The 25,967-nt window shown below is 39.2% G+C and overlaps 2 protein-coding genes across 3 annotated transcripts in view; both read right to left on the reverse strand.

Moving 5' to 3' along the window:
* LOC129727055 (protein Skeletor, isoforms B/C) overlaps nt 1–16,207 on the reverse strand; it is a 39,506-nt gene extending 23,299 nt beyond the window's left edge. For both annotated transcript variants that reach the window (XM_055684451.1, XM_055684460.1), the window contains exon 1: nt 15,617–16,207. In XM_055684451.1, the coding sequence (XP_055540426.1) occupies nt 15,617–15,668 (52 nt within the window). In that variant the 5' untranslated portion in view covers nt 15,669–16,207. The remainder of the gene's footprint in view (nt 1–15,616) is intronic.
* Nucleotides 16,208–17,993: 1,786 nt separating this feature from the next.
* LOC129728505 (60S ribosomal protein L7a-like) lies at nt 17,994–18,945 on the reverse strand. The gene has a single exon (XM_055686954.1). It carries the CDS (start codon nt 18,891–18,893, stop codon nt 18,081–18,083), a length of 813 nt encoding a protein of 270 aa, XP_055542929.1. The 5' UTR covers nt 18,894–18,945; the 3' UTR covers nt 17,994–18,080.
* Nucleotides 18,946–25,967: the final 7,022 nt, after the last annotated feature.

A 25,967-nucleotide genomic window follows, 5' to 3' on the forward strand; every position in this document is an offset into this window, starting at 1 on the left:
ATTGAAAACAGGAAAAAGCACATAGTTTTTGACTATATCAATCTACTAATCTATGGAATAGAATCTTCTTAGTTCACTTCAGGTTTTTCATGAAGTAGAATCCTCAAAAACTCACTTAAAAGCTCTAAATTTGATATAATAGTTGGACATCCGCACTCGAAAACTCATTCATTTCAATCATCTACCTCAGAAAATGATATCCGCGCATTGCTCATACGGCTACAATGGAACTCGTTTAACAGTCAACCGAAGGTTTTTTTTCACCATTAGCGGACCACACGAACAAAACTACTCACTACACTAAGAATATTTTAACCTTCAAAATGTTCACCTCAAATTTCCAGAAACAAGCTTCAATTAGCAGAAATATATGGGATAGATTTTTACAAATCTCAAATTTCTATTGTAGGTATTTTCATGTGTTTTTGAAGATAAATACAGTTAAGGATAATCAAAAATTGTCAAATCAGTTTCTGTTAATACAAAAAAAAAATCATACTGAACACGTTGAAAGATTCCAACATAATTGACATAAATCGACAGCATTGCAGTGGTAACCTAGGTTACCAATTTTGCACGTAAACAATTACAGCAGATACCTAGAACCTACTGAGATGGTTTGCGGCTACATCCATTCATGAAAGTGTGATGAATAACTGAGCAGTGGTTTGACTCTTGAGATGAATATTGAAGTGTTGTGAGAAATGGTTTGTTTTGCTAAACTCAGGAAAAATCTAGCTAAGTTTATTAAATTTCCAATGCTGGGCGATTCCTTAAGAGCATGTGAGCGTATTTTGTTTATTTGTTTAATGATTTCGTGAAAATTCGGTGTTTTATACGTGCATTCTTCGTGAATATCGGCATATTGAGATGAAAAATGGAACAAATACCCTATCAGTCGGAAGTTACATCGTTTATCAAGAAAAAATATAATGATAATCCCATCGAGAATTTCTGGGCAAACCTGTAGCGTAAATATTATTCCAACGCGAAAACTGTGGAGGAGTTGATAAAAAACGAAGAAAAAACTCAAAAACATGCCTACACTCATGTTTTCGTTCCCATTATCTGCCGGAATTTTTGCAGAAAAGCTAATATTTAATTTTCTGTCTTAGTTTTTTTATCACCTTCCGACAAAGTCCTTTTTTTAGTGCAAGCGGTAGACGAGTAGTTTTCTATGGACTTGAACCCGTGACACTGCTCGCGGGGAACATGCGCGTAATGGCCGCATTTAACGGAAAGTTTTGTGGACAACATTTGGTGTAGTAAAATCCGAAAACTGGGAATGGTGCTGGCTTTTGAACTACGAGCTGCAGGCACTACTTGGAGAGATTCCCATTGTGCACTTGGCGAAGGTCGGGATTGATGGATAAAACCGATTAACTTCTCAAAATCAAGTCATGAAGCATTCACAGTGGTCTAATAAGACAAAAAGTGGAACTTAATTCCATAGCGCCTTTCACCTTAATCCTAGCTTGATAGTGTCTTCGGAACAATTGTTTATATGAATGACCCGCATAATCGCAAATTGTCTAAAAATTTGAAAAGTTTACTATACTGAAAAAATTAAACTAACTTTTTGGGTTAAGAGATAGAGGGATGGTTTATTCAGAAAAGTTGTTGATAATTTGAAAGTATGAAACTTTGTTGAACAAATGGAAATCCTATCTTCATTGGGTACAAAGTTATAAAGTATATTATATGGAACTTACTTGAAGGTTAATTTTTTGTATTTAACTTTTGTTAGTTGCATTTTACACAAAAGTATTGTTCGGAGGAATTATTAGGACACACGCAACACACTTTTCTTCCAAAGACCATATATCTCCAGGACTTTTCCATACAAAGTTATATCATATTTTAGCTTATTTTTTCGATAACTTCAAGACCGTATAGGTTAAAAAGGGATAAGTGGAATCATGATGTCGATACTTTTCCTTGAAGTTACGCTGAAGTACTATCAACTCTTTCAGGTTCCATCTGTCCCAATCCACCCATATTAGTACGGCGAGCATATATTACAGTAGGTTTTCATAAATGAAATACACTAACTTTTTTGTGTTAAGAGATAGTTTAGTTTTAGAACGTGCAAAAATATGAAACTTTGCTGAACAAACAAAATTCCTATCTTCATTGGGTACAGAGTTACAGAGTATATTCTATGAAAGTTATTTAAAAGTTAGTTTTTTGTACTTAACTTTTGTAAATTACATTTTACAAGAAAACGTTGTTCTAAAGAAGCATTTGGGCATACAAAACACACGTTTCTGTTGAAGACCACACATTTCCAGGACTTTTCCTTACAAAGTTATAGCACATTTCGTCAAATTTTTCGATAATTTTAACACATAGACATTGTTAAAAATAGGTTTGAACAGAATAAAAATTCACCTGAAGATGTCTTATATAAAACAATCAACAGTAAAAGTTGTAAAGCAAAAAGCGCAATATGGCTAGTTTCAGAAGCTATATACTACAACATGATTGATTATTATAAAGATGCCAATGTAGAATGCTTCAGAAAACAATTAAGGCAAAAGAGATTAAATGACAGAAACTCTTCAATAAGCACTTTGATAAATATCTTAATATCTTAATGTTTGCTTGCTTGCAGTATGCGGAGAATAGCGAGAGAACTAAAATCATTCCATGTCATCGGTGAATGGCAATCTAAAATCAACGCTCCTCTTCAAGGTTGCCAATCAATTAAAAAAAAAGAGAGTTGAAAGAGAATTATCAATGACATTTCCGACGGTTCCAAAAACCGCTGCATATAAATTTTCACTTTGGTCGGTTTAGTAATTTCCAAGTCAGACAGACTCACTTCATTTTTAAAAGTTTAGGTTTCCCCTTGCAATATAAGTTGTTTGTGTGGCTTTTTGAAGATTGTCTTTGCGAACTTGGATGCTATAATAAACAAACTCGTTAAAAACATCTTTCCTCGCCAGTGTCTTGATAAATGCTGTAGAATGTTGTTATTGTGTATTTTTTTGCGTATTATTGCTTTTGCACCTGATTCCTGAATTTCATTATTTTCTTGAGTTTGGCTATGAGTGCTTGAGAATTTTGCTCTTGAAGCCCCGTCGATACATAAATCAATAAATTTAAATTTGAACTATAATCTCACTGCGTGCGTGCGCTGATAATTTTTGTTTCTGACTGTAGGCTTCGTAGTACAAAATTTCTACTTACAGGTTTTTACTTTAAAGTGCCCTTTTGATCAGTCTCTTCTAATTCCAGATTAGGGATTATTTTTTTGCATGTGTTCTGATTTTTTATGCTCAACTGTTGTTATTCAATTGAACTACAGTCACTACTCTAAAGTGATTTTGAAGCGTCTGACAATTTTGAAGTTTTTGCTTAACCTCAATTTAAAACCTTTCTAAGTTGTTTGTTTTATGTTCAAATATTGATAACGATCAATTGTCACCATTCTCTTATTCTTGGGTCCAAATTTAACCATTTTTATTCTATTTGCACTTATCGGACCTTTGTTTTCGATATCAGACTTGCAAAATCTACGTTTGTTGACGCATTATCAATCCAAAGTTTACTTTTTCGTTAGATCTAATAAACTGAAAAGTTAGGTTAAAATATTCTAATAAATCTACTGTCTCGATATATTGCATAAATTCTGCACTGAAAACAAGAACTGCTGTATATTTTTCAATGCCGTGCTTTTACATAAAATTTAATAAGCTTTTCTTTGCGGTAACAAAGGAAAAAAGGCGAAGGGTTTTTTAGTTTAGCCCTAGAAACCATTTCCGTGCGCACGGCTATGATTGCAGCTCACGCATGGTAGCTCGACTGCACACGAAACAGGTGACAATCTGCGCGACGACGAAGAAACAAGTTCCCTAGTCAATTAGAGATGCTTATTAACTCTAGCGCTGCGGCTGCGATTCGTCGATCCGTTGACAGAGATGTCGACTTTCGCTGGCAGCGTGAAGTAACCAACGATCGAGCGCCCCTCTCTCTTCCTCTTTTCCGGTGGCGCCAATCTAGTAGAAAAGCAAACGCTGAAAGCAAAGTCAATCACCAGGTAGACGTAGAATCGTGAGAAAAACTGCCCAAGAAACACGATAAATCCATTTCGGAAAAGCAACCACCAATTCATGGCGTCGTCAGTCGACCGTCCCGAATTGATTGTAGCGCTGATCGAAGTGTGATGGGGAAAAGAAAACAGAACACAATGGAACAAACAAACGAAGGAAACGGACTGGCAGCATTGCCTAATCGAACCGTTAATCGCTTTTGATTGCGGCCAGTGCCAGTGCTTGATTGCACGAGGGTTTCTCGTCGTGAGCTGCTCTTCGGATCGCACGCTGCGATAATTGAATAAGCTGGGGTTAAAACCCAGTTCGCAAATTGGCAAATAAGGTGGGGAGAAAAAGTTCGTTTGCTACCGGGGAAGCAGCGGTGCTCTCGATACGTCGATTGGAAACCAAGTGTTAGGAGATTACTGATTGGTACTGTAATTTCAGACGAAGCTATATTACAATTTGACACGATATAGCTGGTAATTAATTGATACATGTACGCGTTGCTGGCATCTATCCATTTTTTTTCAAGCAGGCACCAAGTATGGCAGTCTAACATACATATCACATCCCGTCGAATTTCGATATGAGATTCCAATTTCCACTGAAATTTTTCGCTACTATTCTACACACCAAATTTTCATTGCTGGAAACCAGCAAAATTTTGCTAATTTTTGGTATGCTGTGTTTCCAGCAATCTGTTCAGCAAAATGAAATGTGCTGATTATTCAGTAATGCTCAATTGCATAAAAGTGACAGATCGTTTGCTGCATGTTCAGTAAAACAAAATACAACTTGCTGGTTGTCAGCTATGACAAATTGCTGTACATTCAGCAAAGCATAAATCAATTTACTGGTTAACCAGTTAGTTCAAGGGAACCATGGTTCCCTCAGGCACCAGCTTCCATCCGCCCATCGGATCATAGCCAAATTACTGTTGAACTAGAGATGTATGATTATCATTTCAACCTTTAAGTTCATCTAGCCCAATAGTGACTTAGCTATGGTCCCATATCCGCTATCAGGAGCTTAGCGATGATCCCGTACCAGCTGCACAGCGATTTGGCGCGTTTCACTAATGACAGCTTGACGTAAAATATTTTGACATATCAATTCTTTCGCTGGATTCCAGCAAACATTCATTTACTGTTTTCTGTTCAGCAAATAGATTTGCTGTATTTTCGCGAATCACTGAATCGATTACTGGTTTTCAGTAAATTTATCGATGAAATACTGGTTTACAGCAAAAATAAAATTACTGAACGAAATTCAGTAAATTGTAGAACTGAATTACAGTAAACTTTTGAAAAAAATGCTGTGATTCAGTAAACAAGTGATTTGCTGATACACTTTCAGCAATGTACTTTGCTGAACCATAAAGAGAAATTTTGGTGTGTATACCTCATTGTCCCCTAGAACCAAATAACACAGTTAAACTCGAAAGAGAAAAAACCAGTCTTGGACCATCACGCCAATGATTTGCCCTCCGAGCATTGTACTGCGATGTACAGTTACGTACTGCCCTTCACTCCAAGAAAAAAATCTGCTACTTCATGTGCTAAAGTGGATTCTTGATTGCATAATCAGGCGAGGATTCCATCCCATCACCGCAGCAGCAGCCGCCGCCACGAATGGCCGATCTGTGCTGTTGATGAGATGGCAGTTATTGTTTTTATCTTTTTCACCTCTTGCTTGCCTCCTATCGTGTCGCCCAGCTGCACAAAGCGCGGTGTTTTTTCACAGACTAAATTCTATGGCAGACAATATGGCGCGCGCGATCTGTTTATTTGCGTATTTATTCGCTCTGCCGCTGCAGAGTAGGCCGACCTTGACTTTTTACGGAATGACCTAATCCTCCATCGGCAACAAACAGAACCGGTTTAACCATTTAAGATTAAAGGCTTTTATTGAAAAAAAAAAAAAAAAAAAAAAAAAACGAGAATGTAATTTTAACACACAATTGAGTGCGAGTTTCTCGTTTCTAAAAGCTGCGGTCTTTCGTCCGTTGTTTGAAGATGCTTGAATGATCGCGATCTTTATCGGTGCTTATCCGGTTAACCGTTCGGACCTTTCACTAGCGCAGTGCAGTCTTAAAACGGGTTCCGTTTCGCGAATTTCTCATAAATCCCATGGCCGGCGGCTTAAATCATGCAACGTCTTGTGTTGCAAAAGGTTTACTTTTGACCTTTCGATAAATCATTTTTATTCGCTGCCCCGGCGATGTGGGTCCTCGGCCGGCTGATTTTACCCGCGATTCAGTGCGGTTTTACATTCGCCGATTAACGCGGAATTAGCATTTTAATAAAAAAGAATATGGTATCAGGACCTTATAAGAGCTATAAAACTTACCTACAAAGTGCCTATCGACATTGATTTAATGAAAAAATACTGACCAAGACCAACGCAAAAATTGTGTGCACTTCATATGATCATCCCTTATCCCTACTGCGCGGTACGAAAGTACGTTCTTTGCTTGCACCCTGGTTAGACTGGTTTCGTGACTCAATCGCTGATGTCGCGGTGGAGATCTTTTTCTTCTTCTTGGCGAATTCATGTCGACATCAGCAAGGTAGGGTTGAGGCTGAGAGTTAACTTTTTTTGCGAGGAATAGCTCAGCGATTTATGTACACCAGTAGCTGCAGACCATCTTTCGGTAGAGACTAGAAGATGTTTTGAATCACTTTAATCATCAATATGAAAACGGTCGAAGAACGCAAAAGAGTTACGTATCTGCGTGATGCGTAAAGTGATTTTTTATCACGACCAGGTAGCTCATGATTTTCTTCGGAATACATTGGATACAAATTCAAGCCCTCGCACAGTGGTACGAGAGATAAAAAGCGTAAATTTATTAAAAATACATCTAACAGAGTACTTGTCCTAATGGACTAATACCATGAACTGTTACAAACAGACTATCTAACAGTAAGCCAAAGCTGCACCAGAAATATTGAAATCGAAAGTAACATATTGTACACAGCATTGGAGCAGGCTCAGTAGCAATCTAGATCTAAGAGATCGTTTGGGGGGATATATATCCAGGTGGTCGAGAATTACCGGGACATCGATATCACCTAGCAGCACTTTACCGATATATGTGGCTTGAGCTTCAAATCGTCTCTGCTAAAGAGTTCGCATTCAATTCTAGCACGAATTCGATTCTAGCAATCCAGGAGCTGTGGAATGGACACCATACTACATAGCAGAACTCAAGGATAGACCGTACTAGAGAGGAATACAGCGATCTAAAACAAAACGGATCGCAGAACCCGTTGGTAATCTTCAACATGAGGCGAGTTGTCAATTAGCCTTAAAGATAATTTCATGGTAGTGCAGTTTGAATGAAAGTGCTTTATCCAAAATAACTCCCACATCTCATATCTGTGTCATCACGATAGAAACTGACCGGACATAGTATATATACAACCATTCGGATGTACTAGAGAAATATCATTGATAAACAACTTGAATAGTGACGGTCGAAGATTGCTGCCTTGTGGGACTCCTGAGACATTTGTGAAGTGTGCAGAAAACTGAACTCTTATCTTCACACAGAGTTTTCGATTTATCAAATACGATCCAAAGCATTGCACAAGAGCGGATGAAACGCCAAGTTTCTCATTTTTAGTTGAAAGTATTCAGTGGTCTAATCGATCGAACGTCGCTTTCAGATGTATGCTGTAGTGTATACTGCCGCTATTTGGAAACCGTTACTCATGTTTCGCTAGCAAGTCGACGAGATTTTGAAGTTATAAGTTTGTCGTTACCGATCGTTTCGAGTAGAAACCATGTTGCTCCGATGAGATACATCGCTCCAACAATTTCGCAAGAGGTTGCGCTCACTAGTAGGTACCTGATCTAGTAGACGATCGTGGTCGTTAGTAGCGTAATTCACTTGAGTCAGGTTTTGCAAACTACACACATAGATTTTATTGCCGAGAACTCAACAGCTGATAAATTCAGTGGAATATTCTACAAGTTTTCGGCAAAATTTTAGAGAACATCGGCAAATGAAATGTCAATGTTCACTGGTTTACGGTAGATCGATATATTTGCCGAATACTCGTCGAAATATATTGTTGACATCCGCAAAAAATCGCCGAGTTCGACCAGCTGTTGGGAAGTTTGCCGAGATGAGTGTGTTAACCCATCTAGTACACCGGAGCAAGCAACAGATATACGTGAATGAAGTAAATAAATTGAAGGCGTACCGTTGTTCCCCCCCGTTTCCAAATCACTCCCGGCTGATTATACAGGGTGCGCCATAATTATTGCAACAAGAAAGAGAGTACCGTCATTCAGTTTTTGGCAATAATTTATTGTGTAATTAATGTGTAACTAATAATAATTTATTGAGTAAAAACATGTAAAAAACAACAACTCATTCAATGTGTCCTTCATTAGCTCTGTTGACAGCTTGGAGACGCGTAGGATAAGACTTGACAGTGGGCCGAAAGTTGTTTTGAGGAATTCCTTCCAAGATTTGAGCAGACTTCTGCAATTCGTCCAAACTTATTAGTTTTTGTGAGCAGACCTTCGCTCCTAACATCCCCCAAATCAAGAAATCCATTACGATGAGATCTGGCGAGTTTTGAGGCCACAGAGGGAAAGTTGGACTTGCACCAGTTTCTTTTTTTTGTTTTGTTGGGATTTAAATTTCTGCGGCCATTATTTTGGCCTCTTGTGGTATACCCTTGTTCCTTTCTCGCACCGATTCAGGATAGCATATTACCATGATGGTAACTGCCGTGGTCTGATTGTGCGAATTACCATAATCTGGTATAGTTCTTAATATGAATTCAACTACCCTATTAGGATTTTCTAACCATATTTCAGAAGGGCTTAAGATACCTTTGTTGAAAAATGTAGAGCTACACATTTGCATAGGTTTCAGTTTCTTTGTCCGCTGTAGCTGTTTTAATTGATATTTAGCTGGACAGTGCCCCGTGACCAGTCCAGTTAATATACTGAGTGATGGTTTTAAAAGGCATAGTATTGCACTAGTCTTGCACGTCTTCTTTGTGTGAGCCGGGGCACCGTTTTGCATGAAGGTCTAGTTCTGATTGTTATTTGTTTTTTTTTTGCCCAACCCATCAAATTCTTTTTCAAAATCTCATCCAGGTAGTAATCACTATCGATTTTTACTCCTTTTTCGACGAAAAGCAGCTCGGTTCGCGAATCGGCGATTATTCCAGCAAAAATCATCACAGAAGTTGGGTTACACGAGCGAAGGATCATTCTTTCAACAGAATCAGCGTCTCCTGATGTCCATGCAGGCACTCGGTCGTTTTGCAGGTTGTGCGCTTATGTAACGGTAAAAAGTCTCTCGTCGATGAAGAGCGTCATCAAGTGCACACGACGAATGGTCCGGGCAAGAATATCTTTGCATCGTACGAGCCTTTTTGTTGTTTGCGCGTCAGAAAGAACTTGTTTTTTCTGATGTTTGTATGTAAACAGTAGTTGTTGTTTTTGATTGTTTTTACTCAATAAATAATTTTATTTCGAAAGTTTTCTCTTACTTCCCAAAAAACGTGGTTAACTGTCCTCTTTTTTTGTAGCAATAATTATGGCGCACCTTGTAGTCCCCAAACAGTAACGAAAGATCATTGTGGTTTAAGCGAGAGATGTCAGAGCTGATGACAAAGATTTTATGAGATTTTAAGATATTTAAAAAAATCTAATTTTCAGGCCTAATAATAACGTTATGCCTTCAAAACGGGAGAAGATAGAGAGATTTTGGGCTCTCGCACCACTATGCCTCGTCAAGGTTTATGGAATGCTCTAAGAGGTTGTGCCAATATGCAAGGTTTAAAATAATAGTTAAAAAATTTTCTACGAGTCCAATTAGATTAGAAGCCCTGTCCTAAGGCCCCGTGAGCATTACGTTGTTTGATCCATGTTCTGATTTTTAAAACGCTTGTTTTTGTTACAAAATATCGATTTTCAATATTTTTTTTTGTCGAAGAACAACATCCGGCAGGAAAATACGAGTGTGAAACAAGAACCTAAAGATTTGCCCAAGCAAAAATTCAACGATTATATAAGTGGTCAAGTTTTGAGTGCTCACAATATCAACAATCAGTTTTTGAATTCTTCATTCTGGTCCAAAATAACTACCTTGTGGAACGTCAGATTTTACTTTTTTACAAAGAAAGGCGAATAAATGCGAACAGACACCTAAGAAGGAACTCAGGGTGTGGGGATGAAACTAGAGGAGAGATGCTGGGGTAGTTACACTCCCCTAGACACCCACTGATCCCTGTTCCGACCCACTAAAACTCCTCCAGTCTCCAGCCGGTTATGTATTACGTCGGGAAGTGGCTTTTGTGCGTGATGCACCCTATTTACTCTTATATCCTCGAAGCTGACTACCTGTAGACTGATTGATGCGGCTCCGGTGTTTGAGTACGAGCAATTCTCTCTCTGACAAAGCTGTAGTACTACTTGAGGACTTCAAGTTCGTCATTGCAAGTTTTTCAAAAATGTGCTCATTAAATGAGCTATCGGCTTGCGAAAAAAATGAGCGCGAGTGATAATGTTCATCCTTGCCCACCACACACGTTGCAGCTCCAGGACAATCTGGGAGGCGGCCGTTCGAGCCGCGCTCTAGATGGCCGAGTCGTCGCACATCCACCAGACTTGGTTGTCCGGAGTAGTGCAAGGCCCGCTCACAGCCGTCATGTCGTTCCTCGCTCTTACGAAACGGCGGCATACGAAGAAGACATGCTCAGCGGTCCCCTCCACCTCCACGCACTCGGGACACATGGGGAACCCCGCGTATCCGTACCTGTGCAAATATTGCCTGGAGCAACCATGGTCTGACAGGATCTGTGTCAGGTGGAAGTTCACTTCACCATGGTGCCTCCCGATCCAACAGGATATCTCTGAAATAAGTCGGTGCGTCCCTTGCCCTTTGTGGAGTCAGACCATTCTCGCTACCAGCAGAGCATCAAGAATGACCTTCTGTTACCTCGTTTGCCCCTTGTTTCACGTTGGTCGAAGCATTTCCTATCCTCCTTGATGGCGGTGCTGATGGGCATCATACCGGACAAGACACAGATTGCATCGTATGACACCGTACGATATGAACTCGCAACTCTCAGGCACATAAGGCTGTAGGTACTTTCCAGTTGACCGCGGTAACTGTTAGTACCTAGCGCTCTGAACCACACCGGCTCACCATGCCTAAGTATGTACAAAACCACGCTGGCAAGAAGTCTTCGTTTGCTGCCATAAAGCGCTGAGCTATTAGATATCATACGAGATAGCCGATTAGGCCCTCCTACGGACATAGTCGACGTGGCTCCCGAACGTGAGCTTGTCGTCAACCATGACCCCCAAAAGCTTCAGAGATCGCTCTGAGGTGATGGTGCATTCTCCGACTCAAACCACCGCCTATTGTTCCGATTTACGGTTGTTTACAACCGTGACCTCCGTCTTCAGTTTCTTGGAGCGTATCCAGTTCTCGACCTTGCGTATACAGTGCGCAGCCGGAAACTCGACCTCCTCGATCGACTCACCGTAGTCCTATAGCGTTATGTCGTCTGCAAAGCCGACGATAAAAATCCCTACAGGGAACTTGAGTTTCAACACCCCGTCATATATGACATTCCACAACACCGGACCCAGGATGGAACCTTGCGGAACTTTTACGGTGATTGGAACGCACTTCTGACCTTCTCTGTGTTGTAAACAAGTACGCCAGATTTCACTTGAAACAGTTAAAATGTTCACCTCTATTGACAAAAGTATTCCTATTAGTCGGATACAAGCACAGCCAAGAATGAAGACTTCCGGCAATGCTTATTCTTTCCAATAAAACAAAAGTTATTGTGGATCCATTTTATCAAATCAACAGAAAGACCTGAATGAATCGTATCTACCTACGGGCCTTCTCTCATAAGTCATACAATGAAAGAGGCGTTAGTTCTGATGGCGTTTCTGAACGAAGCCATGTTGTTTTGATGAAATATACTGCGAGCACAGAAGTGTCAAAAAGCTTAGAATAATCAGCTTGAAAAGTTTTGACTTAGCACACAAGAGTTTTTCTAGCAGCTTGGGAGCTTGGGAATGGGAATGCAAGAGCATAGATGCAGTTGTTGAGGACAACGGCTGTAACAACATCTGGGCCAACACTGGAAGAGTTTTTCAACCGTTTGATTTTCGATTGCCATTACGCATGCATGCAGGAAGACCAGTTTCTTTCCTCTGCTGTCAGTAATAACATAGAGCCAGAATCCTTTCGGCTTCCATTTTTGTTGCAAGCAATTAAAATAAAATAAAAAAAATACGGTGTGCGTGGAAAAATTGCTCATTGACACTTCTATATCAAATGTTAGCTATAAGATTTACGTCATAGTTAAAGTTTTGATTTTTTTAATGTCATTCGTTTGTTTGTTTTTAAGACGTTTGAGATGAGAGATGCTCAATGCGGGACGAAGTTGCTTCTGAGTAAGCTTCTTACACTTTCTATTAATATTGCTACTAACAGAAGTGCGGAATACACCAGACATCCGAGCAAAATGTCACAAAAGATCAATATATTTGCTCACCGTGAGTGGTCCATAAAGGAATAATATTACAATATTGGAAATGCATCGCTTTGTGCCTATTTGTGAAATTTCTCTCAACAGCTTCATACAAAAAATACCATTTAGAAAATTCGTCTTCGTTTGTTTCGTTTGTTTCGAAGCAAACAGTGCCGGTAAACATAAATCAGGCAATTACTTACTCAAATTATGATGCAAACATCAAAAAAATGAACGAAATGGTTTCAAGTATTTATCGCATTGCGTTCGAGCAAAACATTTAGCGAAAATACCGGTGAAGCACTTTAGTAGTGTCTTGCTGGTGAATCGTACGGTTGTGTACTAGAATATGATAGTTTGTGTACTGCAGAATTAATCTGCTGTGTATTCAGGACGGGGAAACCGAAATCACAACGGTAGCACCACAATTCCGTACAGTTGTATACGGCCTACCGTATGAATTGAGCTGCGTAGAACGAATCAGTTGTGACGTAAATCCTTTGGAGCGTTTTATTCCTTGTTGAACAGCAACTTGACCAGATCGGTACAGCATAAAGTATTGCTGGTCTAAAAATTTGTTTGTAAATCAAAAGCTTGTTCTTTAAATAAAGTTTAGAGTTCCTGTTAATGAGAGGATATAAACATCTCGTATATTTGGCTTGTATACTCTCAATGTGCTCTTTGAAAATAAGTTTTTTTATCGTTAATTAGTCCCAAGTACTTAACCTTGTCAGACCAACTTCAAACAACCCCATTCATCTTGACAACGTGATTATTGTTTGGCTTGAGGAAAGAAGCCCTAGGCTTATGCGGAACCAAAAACAAGTTCGTTACTCTCTGCGTTCGCGCGCTCAAGCACAGACTCTTCTACATTTGGAAAAAAAACGTCCAGGTATGCAGAAAATAAAACAAAGTTGGTGGACTCGGAATAACCTTTAACCAATGAGATATTTAGGTTTTATGTTTTCAGTTGTCCATTATAGGTAACGAAAGCCTCTCAAAAAAATCGCTACTCACTTTCTTTTTTCTAAATTATTTAAAAAAAAAATCTTTTTTATTTTTTTGCTCAAACTCAACAGAAATTGTTGGGAAGCTATTTTTTCAACGCTCTTCGCAGATTCGAAGATACTGTCGGTTGATTTATGTAAGTGTAAAACAAATAGAGAATATCCTGGAAAGGTATTTATAATTCTATTCAAATTTATGTTAATTTTAATTGAAACAAGGGGTTGCAAAAGACAAGAATTCTTGCCGCAGTTGTGCTTCTGACCAATGCCCTTCAGATATACAAAAAATATTTCATATCGATAAAAATTATTTGAAAATTTTCGTGGGTTTAATTTTCGTTTCTAGTTCTCTAAATTCTAACTATGGGTAGCAAAATTAAATATTTGAAACTATCTATCCATTATGAACGTTTGAAAAAATCTATTTAAATTCTATATCCTGAAAATATCCATTTTAACTCTATGGATCTTGGCATTAGGCAGAAATCGAAAAAAACGGCAGCCTCTTGATATTGATTATAAATTGAAACAACATTAAAATATAAATATAAAATATAAAATATAAACAACCAACTGAGATGAAATTAATAGGAGCAAAGTTATTTGGAACTTAAGACGTGTAAGAAAGTCATTGATACAAAATTGAAAATTCACTTAGAAAAAGTTTTGCGTAGAAACAATATTCTATTTTCTGCTTTCTATTTTTCTATAACAATAATCTATTTTCTGTTTTCTATTTTTTTGTGGATTTGAAAGTCACACCATTGTTGATTCCAACTGCTAATAAGATAGGAACCAGAAAAATACGAAAACTGAAATAAGAGGGTCATTGTGACAAAGAATTGTGTGCAATTGATATGATCCGACAAAACTAAAAACAAAGTGTTTAAAAGTAGTAAAATTGTAAAAACATATACTTCGTGCAACTCATCAATGATAGGTTAGAAAAATAAAGCTCATTTTTCACTTCAACTTATTTCTTCCTTGCTATCTATTTTAGAGTAAATGTCATGGAGTTTTGCCGCATAGAAACGAACTGTTAAACACCGCATTGCTATTTGTTCAACAACTAACGATTCCAATTACAGAGAAGCAACCCTGTGTCCCATAGAAACCATCACTTTATAACTCTAACAACCAATAAAACAGCCATTTTAAAGTCAAACAGCAAATTGCTTTCCAAAAAGGTTACCAGTAAACATTTCTAACTGGGCAATATTACTCCGATAGATTTACCACCCGAGCGCGCAAGCGCGCGCAAATGCGTGAAACTGGAATGCAGCCAATATAGGTCAAATTTTCCTTTCTGTTGGCCAACCGAAGCAGCAGCAGCAGTAATCGCAAAATTCCCGATATCCGGCCGTCGTCAATTGCGGCCATCTGCGGTTGGCCGCGCATTCCCCGCAGAGACGATAATAAGATGCAAAGTGGTGCCAACCGCCAAATAGCCGTCTTATTCAAATGCGATCAGACTTTCTGGGCGATTTCTGTTTGGCGGATAGCGCATTTTCGCTGCCCGATATGTCAGGGCTGAAGCTTCAGCTGTGGTTCATTATGTGTTTAAACCAAAAAAAAAATTAAAGCTGAACTTAATCTACAAAGCTGCCGCCGGTCAGTTGAACCGCAAACCGATAAATCAGAAATCACCTTAAACACAGACCAACAAAATATAAAATTTAGCAGAGTTATTTTTGGACCCTCCAGCTGCGCTGCCATGGTTCGTTGTTCATTCATAAATCGACTCCAATAGGAGATTTAATTCAACGGAGAAACTGAAATGGTCAGTTTTCTCCAACTGCGTAATGCAATGTATTATTGCCTTTGCCGGCCACCACATCGGTCGGGTGCAACACAAGCAAACCTGCAATTGACCCAAATACGAGTACATCTCTTTTCTTCTCCAATGACACCGTTTCGCTCAAATCCTATGGCTGTGAATAATGGCTAGTCCCAACCGTTGAGATGATTGTACGGGCAACAGGCAACAACGAAATGCGCCGCACGTTCGCTGGTATAAAGTCAGTCCAATGGTTCAACTTACACATCGCAAGTGCTCCTGCTGCTGCCACGATAAACCCTCGTCTCGACAGCATTTTAACGGTTCTCCGACGGTCCGTCCTACTCCAGTTGCTCGGCAAAACGTTCGTTAATCCCACAATTAAAACTTCTCTAGACCGCCTCCTGCGTGGTCCACGTATTCCTTCCTTCTGTGAAGAGCCAACACTAGACAAACGACATTCGTTGCCCCGGATGGCGCCCAAGCCACTATCACTTTTCTACCGATCGAACTTTCACGTCCAACTGCGTTTAATCACATTCCCTGTCAAATCCAGAACTTCACTTTTCACTCCTTCGAACAAGCTCCAATCAGGGCAACCCAACTGGAGGGATAGATCACAACCAATCACGCACCAATAATTCCTCGATCGCAATTATGTACACCGAACAACTTTTCGCCATCGGATGAGGCGCACAAGTCCCGTTGGAAAACCCTTTCCACTGTCTGTCCCAGGGCACAACACTTGAAGCTAGAAAATCTTCCCGTCTGCACTCCGAAGATCCTACTCCACGACTCCAAGAAGAGATGATCCGCACCGTTCAAAAGCTCGTAGCCAACTAACTCCAACCATCTGGTTGCGGGAAAATATGTACACACATTCGTGTGGCTTCGAGGCTGCCACGCACCGATCATCGGGCGCTCCGAAAGCTCCGATTTAGCTATTTTTTCCCGCTCTCCGGTTGTGACTTGTGTGATGCTGCTGCTGCTGCGCAGAGAGCTGTTGCTCGCTCAGGTTCATCGTTTGCCCCGTTGATGTCGTTCGTTCTATTCAAACCTGGGTTTAAGGCTGCTGTTGTTGTTGTTTTTGTTGGGTAAAGCTTAACAACAAGCAGTACAGTTGCGTTGTGACCTTTTCCCACAGTGACGCGACGGATCGATTAACAAGGCGCGATTACCGAGTGGTTATCGATTCGGACAAATCGAAGCGTGGCGACACGCGATCATAGTGGAATATTCTCACCAGTAAAAGGTGCAAATTAGAGAAATAAACACTTTATAAATGTTTTCTCAAAGGAAACACAATGGACGGACGGGAATACCAATCAAACTAACTAGTGTTTATAATTGTGTTGAATATGGTATAAATTCACTACGGATTTGTCTCGAGTGGATTTACTACTGAGGACATAAATGTTGATTCAGGGATATACTCAGATGCATAATCAGCGTTTAATGGAGTGGCCTTAGAGTATAGCATGTTTGTATAGCTTATGATCGGATGAAACTGGAAGCTAATACAAATTAAACCATTTTTCCCTATGTTCTATTTGTGAGTATTTTCTAAATGTCTGTACCCATGCCTTGTGGTGTACCTATGATAATTTTTTATACTTTATGTATAAATTAGTTTGCAATTTTCAGTAGTTATTATCAAAATATTGTATTTTTCATCCAGAATAAGTCGAAAAGAAAATAATTTTGAATATAACTTTAAGTGACTGAAACCATGTTACGAAAAGAAAATCTCAAAACGTTTCGAAGGTAAGAAAAAATTGAAAATTTAATGGAGTTATAGAATTTTATCGCAACGGTTCGAAAATAGAAAGAAAGTTTTAATTTTAGTCTAAAAAAAAGAAAATTTCACACACGGTCCAAAAACGAAAATAATAACAGAGCAGTAAAATTTACATATCATTCACAAAAGGAAGCTTTTACTTAAGTAAACAGAATCATCAAGTTTTGCTCAAAATAACCAAACAAATCATATCAAATTTAATTTAGAATGCATGAAAACTCTCGTAAATGTAGCTTGAAACATCTGAAAATATTTCGAAAGGCTTGAGGGAATAAAAGAGAATGAATTCCGATTTCAGCCAACAATGGAAATAATGATTTAAAACGTTTTAATAAGACAGAAAAGTCAAAATAAAATATGAATAAAACTTAGAAAAAAAAGAGTTGAAAAATGCTTCTTAGGAGCAAAAGAAACAGAAAAAAATTCGTCCTGAAATTAAGCAAACCAGGTATTCCGAATTAACTAAAAATGTTGATCTCAAATTTGGTTAAAATTAATCAAACAATTCTAACGAAAGGAAGAAGCCAAAAAAAAATGATTTAAACCAAGCCTAGAAAGGCAAAGCAAAAATTTATTCCAAACTTGGCTGAAGGTGGATCCATACATGGATGAAACTGATCCCCAATTTAACTAACACCTTTTTTTGTTGTTGTGGAATTAGAATTACGTTGTTAATTGATGTGAACTTTTGTAATATATCCCAGTCAATTGCTATACGTGTCCCCTTGCAAAATACAATGATCACTATTTTTGAGTGATCAGGTGCCTGCACCAACACGCTCCCAGTCAGGTAAAATATGGTTTATAAAGCCAACCACCTTTTCAGGATTTTTATTATTTTCTCCTTCAGCTGCATCTTTCCTAGTCAAAGAGTATGCAACCTCACACAAGATTATACACCTAATGCATAACAGAACTGACACATACACCTTAAAGCGTTTTCTGGGTCAGTTCACGCGCCTTCGCCTTTTCGAGCTTGGCAATGCGAGCCATACTCTTGGGGCCGAGCAGACCACCTCCCCAGTGCTTGCGGATCTCCTCGTAGCGATCGTTGAAGTTGGTCTTGATAGTCTCAACTAATTTGCTTAAGTTAGCCCGATCCGAGTTATCAACCTGAGTCAGCGCCACACAGGTACAGGTCTTACGATAGACAAGTGTTTCTAGCCGTGACTTGCTCTTGATGATACAGTACGGAATACCCATCTTGCGGCATAGAGCAGGCAGATAGATAACCATCTCAATTGGATCAACGTCATGAGCAATAACAACCAGCTGAGCCTTCTTCTGTTCCACTAGCTTAACAACGGTGTTTGCCTCCTGACGCAATTGGTTGGTCTTCTTGGTCGGTGGTTCCGGTTTGCCGGCGGCCTTAGCTTCAGCCTTAGCCTTCAGTCGCTGAATTTTGGCGATCGGGTTCTCCGGACGGTATTTTTCCAGCAGCTTAAACAGCTGCTGAGCCGTGTGCTTGTCCAGAGCCTGCGAAAATTGGTTGATTGGCGGCGGAATCTTCAATAGCTTCTGCAGTACCGCCTTGTGACGCTGGATGCGAATGTATTTCGGCCAACGCACGAAACGGGAGAGATCGCGCTTCGGTTGTACATTCTGACCGATTCCAAAGTTTTTGACGCGTTTCTCAAACAGCGGATTGACCACTTTCTTAACCTCAACTTTTTTCACGGCCAAAGGGGCAGCGGCAACTTTTTTGCCCGACACCTTCTTCTTAGTTGGCTTCTTATTCACCATTTTTAGCGGATTCGGCACAGAATGCGCTCTTGTGTTTAGTAAAACCAAGATGGAAAAATTAAAAGACCAAATCTCTTTGGGTTGTAAACAGCCACTGTCAAAAAACTTTGATCTGCGTTTAAATAACTCAACAGAGCAGATGTTTCTATGTCTTGCTTTCCATATTACAAAAGCGACAGATGTCATCCTGAACCCGGTCAAAGCTCTTTAAATTAATTATCTACTCGGACAGGGCCCCATTACTAGGCCGACGTATGTACAAAGAGCTCTATTGTTGAGCTCTAGGAGCTTTTTTGAATGATTTTCGTTTGGTGTTATAAATCTTTTAGATTGAGAACACTTTTTGATATCCAATCAAATGGTTTTCACCTTTTGTTCGTCCCAGCGTTTAAGCTCCATTTTTACTTTACAGTTTGATACACCGCAGAAAGGTTCTTGGCCGATAAACTGTGAGCTAGATCCTTGTTTTGCAAGTTCGTCTGTCCTTTCATTCCCACTAATGCCACAATGTCCTGAAACCTAATACATACAAATTTACTGAGTTCGTTTGACACAGCTTTCTAGTCAGTCAAACATTCGCACATTGCCACTGAAATATTAATTCCAGGAACGAAGGGTCCTGCACTGGTTTGTGTATCTATTTTTGAGCCATCTGTGGAAAATATTGTTGAACCGGCACGGACATCAGAAACTCCGACTTTCCAGTCTGTACGCGACGTTTCGCAGACCTTGTAGGGAATATCATGATTATCCTGAGGTGCCATCCAGTCTCCATTCATACTCATCACTGGCCCTTTTTTGGAAAAGTTCAGTGACCCACAAGATCACCTGGACCTGACAACAGCGTAGTCGAAAGTACCGCAAAATGTTACACCGAAGTTTATGATAAATGATTTGAAAAAATTACAGTGTTGAGAAGTCACCATTTGTGATTGTACACACATACTCATTATTTATTAATAAACTCAAAAACCCCTACTAGAGAAAACATAAAAAAAGAAATATGTATATTCTATTTTACTTGATATTCTAGAAAGGTTCTCAACATATTAAGCCGTTGAGATCAAAAGTGGTACATGTGCCATTGAGTATTTTCTTCAGGAGACGCGATAAACGAAAACACTCAAATAGTAAATTATTTTCAACAATTTTTTCCAGCATAACTCCACTAAATCATTGCTGGAAAGGTTTCAAGGGACGGTACATGAAAGCATAACGAGTACCAGTTGAGAAACTTACACAAATTTTAATGGAAAAACATGTACCACTTTTATTCTATGGGAAAAATAATGACAACCAGAAAACGTTGAGAGCAAAAGTGGTACATGTCCAGTGTGAGCATGAAGGATGCATTATAGCTCTCTAATCTTAGGACATAGAACATTCATGTCTTTAGCAGAGTTGTCCAAGTGATTGAGTACTATAGAATGATGACCTGTTTGTTAAGGAATTCTGTCTCTTCGTGGCGCTAATGTATGTTAATTACCAAAAATTGTGTTGGCTATAACTTTGGTTTAGGTTATCAGATCTCGATTTTTCTTGGATATTCTGCTACATTATTGCGTTCTGCATCAATTAATGCAAAAAACCCAAAAAGTGTAAAAATGGCACATGTACCACTTTTGTTCTCAACGGCTCAATATGTCTGAAGAATCTTTCCAGAAAAAATCTAAAACATAGCTTACAATGACTTTAAAACCTGAATATCTGTACAATTGTTATTATAGGCTAATATATTTTTTGTTAGATATCCATTTATAAAATGGTAAAAAAAATGGTATTCTCGTGAACATTTTCATTACCATATCCTTCCTCCCGCATTGATCTTTGCGCATCCCCTAAGTTGTCTACGTGGAATGTGGACGGGCCCATGAAGTGTATGCCAAAAAGTATAGGCACCTCTTTGAAAATTACTCTTGAGTCTAAAAAGTTATTCCAGCCCTATTGCTAAACATTATACTAATCAGAGCCATTAGAAATTTGACGTTAAGTCATTTGGCCTTGAAACTCTACGTAGTTTCCTAAAACTAAAATTTAAAAAAAAATTATTTCACAGATTGGGTATGGAAATATTTTCAACGTTTGATTATATTTGTTTGTATTTTTGTTTCATTAGGTCGAAGTTCACGAAGAATATACGAATCAAACAACAAAAACGATTCAGCAAAATACAGATGGCGGTAGAACTGCATAGAACTGTTTGTTACAACTCTTGTTTTATAGTTATAAGTTCTAAGTGAACTTCCCCTACACAAAAATTCTTTGAATGATAGACGCTGACATTACAATAGACTATAAAATAACTGGCCCAGAAAAAATCAAAATGGCAACGTGGTACGATTTACGGCCTTTGAATTTCCGGAGTTGTTTTATTTCTAAGTATATAAATACTTAGAAACTTACTAGAGTAAATTTTCTAACTTACTGTAGTAAATTTTGTTAGTGTTGGACAAAAGTTATTATTATTGATCATCAGAGCCGGATTTACGATTGTGGGGGCCCGGGGCCCAGTTTACAGTGGGGGCCCCAGAACAAAACAAACCCGTTTTTTATCGTACGAGTTAAAAACATTTATTTGTTATTGAAAAGTTACCAAAAATTTGCTAGAATTTTTTCTTACGAGTTTTTTTTTTTGCAGAGAATTTATTGATTGAATAATCAACATTCAGCTCCTTCAGAATATTGTACTCTCAACCTAACAATGCTAAGTTTGACAGCCTTTCACTCTTCATAGTCGTACGCAACCTATTTTCAATCAGTTTCATCTTCGATAAAGACCTTTCTCCAGTTGCGTTCGAGATCATTAGGCTCAAATAAATAAATGTATGCAACTTCTTGAAATCCGGAATTTTTTTCTTGATATCTGAAAAATTAAAACCTACCGCAATTTGAAAAAAATGCGATCCGCAAGCAAAAATTTGCACACAATTTGAGAAAGACTGCGCAAACATAAGGCTACGCTGGCAATAATCTACAGAAACTAGAAAAAACTACACACTTCTGCAGGTCAATAAAATCTGCACACGGACTCTGAAAATCTGCATTTTGCAACGCAAATCTAGTATCCCTGATTCGGACAGGTAAACTTATTTTCGGAATCAACAGCAACGCATTAAAAAAACTTGTGGAATATTTTCTTTCCTGCTTGATCTCCCATGCGCGCTGGTTCGATTCAAATGGTGTGTTAATGTGTGTCATTCCAAGAGAATCGAAGGTTAACTCTTATGGATGTAGTTGTGATATTGGCGCTCGCGAAAAAATAACACTGAAGGAAAGTTTCAGATTGAAATGGTCTGTTCAAATTTTCTTACTGTAAATTGAACTTTTGATTGAATCTCGTTTTTGATAGAGAAAAGAACTTTTTTCTCGTTTTGTGGGGGCCCCAAAAATGTGGGGGCCCGGGGCCCGGGCCCCTTGGACCCCCTCTCAAATCCGGCTCTGTTGATCATTATCAAATGCAATAATGTAAATAATATAACAAACAGCCTTGTGTAGTTCTACGTCAACTTGTGGTTGTGACTTTGCACACGACCCTTCTTTAATTTTTTCCCCTGTTAGATGGAAGCAGATAGCAGAAGATGCAGAGCACTCTTAGTTACGCAACAGTTTGTTACGCTGTTGCGTGTTGCATATTGCCGCTATGCGGCTGGAGGACAACAAAACTCTGTTCGTGCTGACAGACATGGAGATGAGGTTCGAATTGCTGCCGTAAAGTAACCACAATTGTCTTTGTTATGGTGTTCCAACATTTTGAATGGAATGTGATGATTATTTTTAAAATTCTGCGCAAACGAGGAGTTAAAGTGCTTACTTACTTACTTTTCGGCGACAGACCGATTACCGACCCAATGCCGAATCCGAAATACGTCGCCATATCACTCAGTCTTGGGCTGCTATCCTTCAATCTCCCCTAACACCTCTTTCGCGGCACATATCCTCGACGACAGCACACATCCAACGAGTGCGGGGCCTACCTCGAAGTCGACGGCCTCCAGCGGGATTTCAGCTAAATATAGTCTTCGCTGGGCGTTCTTCCGGCATTCTAGCTACATGCCCAGCCCACTACAACCTACCGTGTTTTATCCGCTTGACTCCGCCGATTTGCACACCTGGTACACTTCATGGTTCATGCGCCTGAGCCAAACACTATTTTCTAGAATTGAAAGCAAAATCCTACACTCAAAAAACACCAAGAACTCGCCGATCGGCCTCTTTAAACGTCCATGCTTGAAAACCGTAGAGGGCCACGGGAGGGATTAATGTTTTGTATAGTGCAAGTTTAGTACGGGTTTGCGGGTTGGACACTCAGCTGGTTACAGAATCCGTAGCTGGCCCTGTTTGCAGCCGCTATCTACCTTTTTATCTCACGGTTAACCTCGTTGTCACATGTCACTAATGTACCCAGGTAAATAAATTCGTCGACTACTTCAAAAGTTTCTCCATCTAACATCACCTTAGCAACAACATCCGTCTGACTACCACGCTTTCTACCGGTAGAGTTAATGATGAGCCCTATTCTCGCAGCTTTCCTCCTGAGAGGTTCGAAGGCCTCTTCCACTGCTCTACGGTTGATAACAATGATGTCGATATCGTCCACAAAACTTAGAAGCATGTGAGACTTCGTAATGATGATGCCGCTTCTTTGCACGCCAGCACCCTCCACCCTCCGTATAGCACCCTCCAATGCAATGTTGAACAATAAGTTTAACAGCCCGTCTCCCCACTTCAAACCATCTAACGTCACGAAGGAGTCCGATTTTTCACCGGTTATACTGACGCATGTTGTAGAGCCTTCAAGGGTGGCACGTATCAGCCTAATTAGTTTTGTTTAAAAATCATGAACTCTCGATATTTATCGAGGATCGATTGCAGGGTGAACATTTGGTCTGTAGTGGCGCCCCCTCCTCCTTTTCGAAACCCACATTGATAATCGCCAACAAAGGTCTCCGACAAAGGCCTCAGTCTATGGATCAGAATACGGGAGAAAATTTTGCAAACGGTATTGAAAAGGGTTATGCCCCGATAATCACTGCAGTCCAGGCTGTGGCCTTTCTTGTAGATCAGGTATATGAGACCCTCCAACCAGTCCGAGGGTAATTCATCATCGGACCACACTCTCAGCATGATCTGGTGCATTGTATAGCACGATACAGCTGTTCGCTCTCGACTTTGAAAAGTCCTTACCAGCTGCTTTGCATATTTTCAGCTCTTTCACTGCTTTCTTCACCTCATCCATGGCTTGTGGGTCCACAGCTCTGCCATCATCCTCAATCACCATCCTGCTCTTTTCGACTACGCAGTTTTCTTCACCATTCAACACCACACTAAAGTATGTTTTCCAACGCCTGACCCCCTTCGTTATATCGGCAATCAGTTTCCTTCCCTATCGTTGCACATGACAGGGGCTGACACGTTTTGGTTGCTGATCCCTTTAATCTTCTTGTAGAAGCTTCTCGCATCGTGCCTGGAGAAGCAACCTTCCACCTCCGCAAGAATACGTTCCCAATGCTGCCGTTTCTTCCGGCGTTGGAGTCTTTTTTCAGCAGCTCTTGCTTCCCGGTATCTTCCTACGCTCTGACGAGTCACTCTCTCGGTCTCTGGCACTTAGCGTCAAACCACTCTCCAGCCACTTTTCCAGTTGATAGCCGGTGGATGTTTAACTGTCGTCCTGAATTTTAACACGTTGGACAACCGGGAGCGAATCTTGGATACCACGAGATAATTATCTGAGTCAACGTTTGGTCCTTTAACCCGTAAAGACCCGGGATGGAACTTTTTTTTAGAAAATGGTCGTTCTCAGCGATGCTGCGGCCGATTTGAGTAAACTCGGAATATTATTCAAGGGGAATAGTTGCTCTAAGTTTAAGTAAGGGTGCCACCCCTCTGAACCCCTCCCAGTTTATGTGAGACCCAAATATGTCTGTGCTTTTTTTATTTTTTCCTACTGATTGAACAAACGCATGGATTTATCATACGTATCAAATGTCCTTTGCATCAAATCATGTCGAGTAGATGAAAAACGATTAACAAAAGTAAATTTTGAAGTTACCAAATTATTTCAGTGCAAAATCACATAACTACGTATTTTCATAGAAAGTCAAAAAAGATGTTCTACTGAGGGAGATTGTAGCTGTGTCCTTCAAGTTTTCTACTCTACATTTTTAGAATTAGGTCTTCTAAGTCCAAATATGTTAAAAGATTCATTCTAGCATGAACAAATTTTGAGAAAAACAAGTTTGAATTCACTAAAGTACGAATTTTCATGGAAATTCGATTTTCTCAGTCTCTCACAGTAGGTTTCTATTTTGTTTTTCCATTTTTCAACTTTGCATTTCTAGAAAAAGGTCTCCTGAATTCAAATATGGCGAAAGATTTATTCTGGCATGAACAGATTTTGAGAAAAACAAGTTTGAATTCACTAAAGTACGAATTTTCATGGAAATTCGATTTTCTCAGTCTCTCACAGTAGGTTTCTATTTTGTTTTTCCATTTTTCAACTTTACATTTTTAGAAAAAGGTCTCCTGAATTCGAATATGGCGAAAGATTTATTCTAGCATGAACAGATTTTGATAAAAACAAGTTTGAATTCACTGAAGTACGAATTTTCATGGAAATTCGATTTTCTCAGTCTCTCACAGTAGGTTTCTATTTTGTTTTTCCATTTTTCAACTTTACATTTTTAGAAAAAGGTCTCCTGAATTCGAATATGGCGAAAGATTTATTCTAGCATGAACAGATTTTGATAAAAACAAGTTTGAATTCACTGAAGTACGAATTTTCATGGAAATTCGATTTTCTCAGTCTCTCACAGTAGGTTTCTTTTTTGTTTTTCCATTTTTCAACTTTGCATTTTTAGAAAAAGGTCTCCTGAATTCGAATATGGCGAAAGATTTATTCTAGCATGAACAGATTTTGATAAAAACAAGTTTGAATTCACTAAAGTACGAATTTTCATGGAAATTCGATTTTCTCAGTCTCTCACAGTAGGTTTCTATTTTGTTTTTCCATTTTTCAACTTTACATTTTTAGAAAAAGGTCTCCTGAATTCGAATATGGCGAAAGATTTATTCTAG

The sequence above is a fragment of the Wyeomyia smithii genome, chromosome 1 (assembly GCF_029784165.1).
Source record: "Wyeomyia smithii strain HCP4-BCI-WySm-NY-G18 chromosome 1, ASM2978416v1, whole genome shotgun sequence".
NCBI lineage: Eukaryota > Metazoa > Arthropoda > Insecta > Diptera > Culicidae > Wyeomyia > Wyeomyia smithii.

Excerpts from the sequence above, each read along its gene's own strand:
- LOC129728505 (XM_055686954.1), bottom strand. The coding sequence starts at position 18,893 with ATGGTGAATAAGAAGCCAACTAAGAAGAAGGTGTCGGGCAAAAAAGTT.